This window comes from Vipera ursinii, assembly GCF_947247035.1.
Source record: "Vipera ursinii genome assembly, chromosome: 15".
Taxonomy (NCBI): Eukaryota; Metazoa; Chordata; class Lepidosauria; order Squamata; family Viperidae; genus Vipera; species Vipera ursinii.
In genome coordinates, this window is record NC_139528.1 from 6,766,449 (window position 1) to 6,771,472 (window position 5,024).

Sequence of the window (5,024 nt, forward strand, 5' to 3'; positions counted from 1 at the left end):
CCCGCTTGACGAACCTTTCTCGCCACAGCTGTTAAGTGAATCACTGTAGCCGATGAGTTAGCAACCTGGTTTTTAAGTGAATCTGCCCACCCCACCCCAATTGACTTTGCTGGTCAGAAGGTCGTAAAAGGGAATCGCGTGACATTGCGACCGTCATAAATAGGAGTCAGTTGCCAAGGGGCTGAATTTTGATCATGTGACCAATGGGGAGGCTGCAATGGTCACTTGCAGTGAAAAACATTCGGTTTTTTTCAGTGCCACTGTGACTTTGAACTGTCAGTAAATGAACTGTTGTAAGTTGAGGACTGCCTGTATTCCAAAAGTAATCTTCTTTAGTTACTGCATGTACAGCCGACCTTCCAGGACAGATAGTCCTCAACTTACAACCATGCCTTCAGCAACCGTTTAATGTTACAACGACACTGAAAAGTTATTTTTGACCAGTCCTCGCACTTATGACCATTGCAGCGTTCCCAATCACCTGATCCAAATTTGAATACTTGACAACTGGATGAATTTACAACAACTGCAGCAACCCAGGGTCGTGTGAACTGCCCTTTGCAACCTTCCCAGCTATGATTCATTTAACAACTGCAGTGGTTCTATTTAACAACTGTGGCAAAAAAAGGCTGTAAAATTAGGCAGAACTCGTTCAACAACCCGTCTTGCTTACCAACAGACATTCTGGTCCCAATTGTGGTCATAAAAACCAATCAAGGGGAAATGCAACTTAGAAGCAAGGAGAAACTTCTTAACAGTAGGAACAATCAACCAGTGGAACAGCTTTGCCACCAGAAGTTGTGGGAGCTCCATCACTGGAGGCTTTTAAGAAGAGACTGGAGACAGCCACCTGTCTGAAATGACATAGGATCTCCTGCTAGAGCAGGGGGTTGGACTAGAAGACCTCCAAGGTCCCTTTCCAGCTCGATTCGGAAAGCAGGGACACTTTTGCAGCTGAAAGTGATCAGCCTGGATCTACAGCTTGGGGAACGCAAGGCAGCCAGCCAGTCTGGGCCACCGCCTCAGGGCTTCCTCTGGAGCACGTGAAGCTGGGGAAGGCTGGGCTACTACCCCCTCCAAACTCGGGAGTTTGCCCACGGCGCCACGCGCCACCTCCTTGTCAACAGGTGGGGAGACCCCGAGCTGGAATGCCTGGAGGTTAAGTGGCACCCCCCCCCCCCGCAATGTTAGGCGGCCATTGTCTTGCCCCACGTGAAAGGGGTAGGCTAAAGCAGCCAAGCCAGGCTCCCTGCGGTCAGGGACAGCGTTTCCATTTTTGCCACTCCGGAACGGTGAAGACGGTCCAGTTCACAAAGGAGACTCGAGCAAACTCTCTGAAAGGCAGCAAAATGAGGAACATGCTAAAAGAGCTCAAAGCCGACAAGGCGGAAGAGCAGCGCCCTGGGATCTGTTGTGCGCAACTGGGGGCTACATTTCGTGCGTCCTCCCCGTGTAAGGGATATTTTATACCCTTTTATATCGCAGCTACAGAAAGCTCTATTGTTCAGGGGAACTGGGGCAACCCTTTCAAAGAAAGGGACATCTGGCAAGGCAAGATCTGAAACCAGAAGTGGGGGGGGGAAGGGAAGAGGCACGCTTTAAAGATGCAAATAAAATTATACGGTGCTTTCAGCACCACGCGGAGAAGGCAGTTTTCAAACTGCCGAGCCGAGCGACAAAAGCAGGCCCATCTATTTGTGTCTTGGCTGCCACCCAAGAGGAGAGACGGATTTGGGAGCCACTAGTTTTATTTCCGTACCCGTATGGGAGGTGTTCAGCAAATCAAGCTAGAGAGCAGCCTGCAAAGTTTTACAAATTCAGTTTAAATCACGGGCTGGTGTTCCTCTTCTCTTTGACCTTTATTTTGACCCCTCGTCCCAAATTAGGATTCCAGGCTGAGGCTGGGTGGGAAGGATACAAACAATTTCTGTCTCTTAACTGGAAGTAGTCCCTCCGAAGGAAGGCACACGTGAGGATGAATTCATAAAACTTCCCCAAGTATCCACACGCTTGCAGGGGTTGAAGATGGCCACAAAGGCTTTTTTTTGCAGCCTGGATAGCCGTGCCCACCCTCGCTTCCGATATTTCCCCCCAAAGCACGCTCTCTTGGAAAGCCCCAAAACCGAGCATCACACCGACAAGTTTCCTTCAAATCCCCCTCCCCCCAAGAAAGTCTACGCCACAATACACAACTCCTCAAGAGCTGGGCTGTCTCCCTTGATCTCAGCCCAAACCCTGCTTAAACAAAGACACACAAACACACACCCCGCCAAGGAGTGGAACTAACCTTCAAGATGTTTTCTTTCTTCCGATCGATTTTAGACCTGGCCAGAGATTCTATCCGAGACATAATCCAGCCTTGGAGAGGATTGGATTGGGTCTCCCGCTAGCTAGGATGGCAGGAGTTTGGGGCATCCAAAGCAAATGAAGAGAAAAACAGGAGTGGATGAATGAAGTTGTCTCTCCTTGGAAAACACAGAGAGAGAGAAAGAGAGGGAAGGAGGGAGAAGACCCTTCCAGCTTGCCTTTCCTTTGTACAGCCAACTCACGAGCAGGAAGTTAACTAGCCATGCTCAAAACTTGGATTATTCAAACTGCTTTGCTCCTCCTCCCAGAGACAGAGGAGGAGGAGGAGGAGGAGGAGGAACCCCCCCTGCTCTTACACCACCTTGAAAAAAAAAAGAGAGGCAAACAAGGGCTGTCCTGTTCCAGAAGTAGAGCAGATTGCATCAGAAACAGCGCTCGGAGGGACCCACTTTCCGGGGACCCAGTGCTTTTCCAGGATTCCTGCTCAACGCTCGCTGCACGATGCTCCGGCTCAGAGCAGCCTCTCCACAGGGCAAGGAGAAAAACAGTTTGCTAGCAGCACGACGAGGCACTGCTGTGGCAAGGCAGAAATGCAGCCTATTCCCAGTTGTCCAAGGCTGCTCTACAGTTTAGACCCCAGAGGCTTCCTGGGGACCCGTAAAGCAGCCGTGCGGTGCAGGGCACCCTGTTCCACAGCCCAGCAACCCTCTTCCACAGCTGCCCAGGGCAGAGGCACCCAAACAGGCACCCCTTCGCCAAGCGTCGAACAGCCCGAGGGAAGCGATGGCATGCCGCACTTCCATTGTTCACTTCCTAGAAGCAAGACGCCACACGCAACCCGGCAACTCCCGAGGTCGGGGTCTTACTTTGTGAAAGCAGAGGCGTGACAGTCCCAGTGGGTTGGCGGGGGTTAAACCAAACGAATCCCGGGTTCAAAGGCTCGGCCCGCGGCCAGCGACAGCTTCTCGAGCTCAACTACCTACCCTACAAGCAGGTGTATCGTTTGAGCTCTCGGTATTGAAGGGAAAATCCCTGAAAAAGTTGTGGTAGCTACTCACCGAATACCAGATTCTGAGATGCTGGAAACAACGTGTGGCGATGATGCAAAGGGATTTTTTAAAAAAAAGACATTTCTGGCACACAACGCCAACCTTTCACACCGCACGGTATTCTAAAATTCCGGAGAACTGACTGGTGGTCCTTGACGTGCAACGGTTCATTTAGGGACCGTTCAAAATTACAACGGCACGGAAAAAAGGTGACTTATGACCGTTATTCACACACTGCAGCATCCCCGCGGTCGTGTGATCCAAATTCAGATGCTTGGCACGTGTCTCATACTTAACGACGGTTGCTGGGTCCCCAAGGTCCCGTGATCCCCGTTTGCGACCTTTTGACAAGCAAAATCAATGGGGAAGCCAGATTCGCTTAACCACTGGGTTACTAACTTATCGACTGCAGTGATTCGCTTAACAACGGTGGCAAGAGACGTCGTAAAATGGGGCAACACTCACTTAACAAATGTCTCGCTTAACGACAGAACGTGCGGGCTCAATTGTGGACGTAAGTCAAGGACTACCTGTATACAGGTCAACAGAGCCTGTTGACATCTGCTCTTCCCCACGGTCGGTGCAAACAGTAAGCAAGCCAAGATGGGATGTTGGGAAATTGTCCCATGAAGCTCCTGGCTTGTTGCCTCCTCAACAAGCCAGAATCATGAAGTAAAGTTTGTTTTGGATTTATGATACCAGCCCAAACAGAACCAGCTATGTCAGCTGTTGCACTGCATGGTATATTGCAACTCCTGTAAGTCCCAACCACTGTGGCTAAAGACCAACACATCTGGCAAAGCCAGAAAGGCTGAGATGAAGCAAAGTTCCTGGCTGAATTAGGGGTTTGAGGAGCAAGAGAGAAACAACGGATTTCCTTCGTCGGCTGGAAATGAGATTTTGGGCAATCCTGGCCATCTTGCAAAGATGTTACTAGGAAATCCATCTGCTCCTGGGAGGATTCTCTTTCATGCTAATGGGGAATATTCAGAAACTCTTCTGAGTGGACTATACAGACAGAGCAGCGTTTCTTAACCGCCCTGAGTCCCTAGGGAGAAGGGCGGTATAGAAATCAAATAAAACTAAACTAAAACTAAACTAAACTAACCTTAGCCTCTGCCACTTTAAGATGGATTATCCAGGAGTATTACCAAGGAGTAAGTATAGTAAGCTATACTTACCATAGCCCTTAGTAAGGCCACACCTGGAATACGGCACCCAGTTTTGGTCACCACATTACAGAAAAGTGCAGAGAAGAGGCAATTAAAGGCCTGGAGACTAAACCATATGAAGAACGGTTGCAGGATTTGGGTTTGGCTAGTCCAGAGAAATGAAGGACCAGATGTTACACGATAGCTGCATTCCAGTATTTGAGAGGCTGCCAACAAAGAAGAGGAGCGGGGGGGGGGTGTCAACTTATTTTCCAAAACACCAGAAGGCAAGAGAAGGAACAACGATGGAAACTAATCAAGGAGAGGAGCAACCTGGAATTAAGGAAACACTTCCAAACAGAATAATTTTTTTTATTTTTATTTTAATTCCATTTATATCCCGCCCTTCTCCGAAGACTCAGGGCGGCTTACAAGCTTAGCAGTAGCCTTCATTCTATGTATATGCCTGCTTATTAGGGCTTTCAGGACCCCCAAGCGGCATTATTACAAAGTCAGC

At 49.3% G+C, this 5,024-nt stretch overlaps 1 protein-coding gene across 3 annotated transcripts in view; it reads right to left on the reverse strand.

Annotated features, from left to right (window-relative positions):
- ARHGEF2 (Rho/Rac guanine nucleotide exchange factor 2) overlaps positions 1-2,543 on the reverse strand; it is a 74,513-nt gene extending 71,970 nt beyond the window's left edge. For all 3 annotated transcript variants that reach the window (XM_083374183.1, XM_083374182.1, XM_083374181.1), the window contains exon 1: positions 2,288-2,543. In XM_083374183.1, coding sequence (XP_083230309.1) covers positions 2,288-2,350 — 63 coding nt within the window. In that variant the 5' untranslated portion in view covers positions 2,351-2,543. The remainder of the gene's footprint in view (positions 1-2,287) is intronic.
- Positions 2,544-5,024: the final 2,481 nt, after the last annotated feature.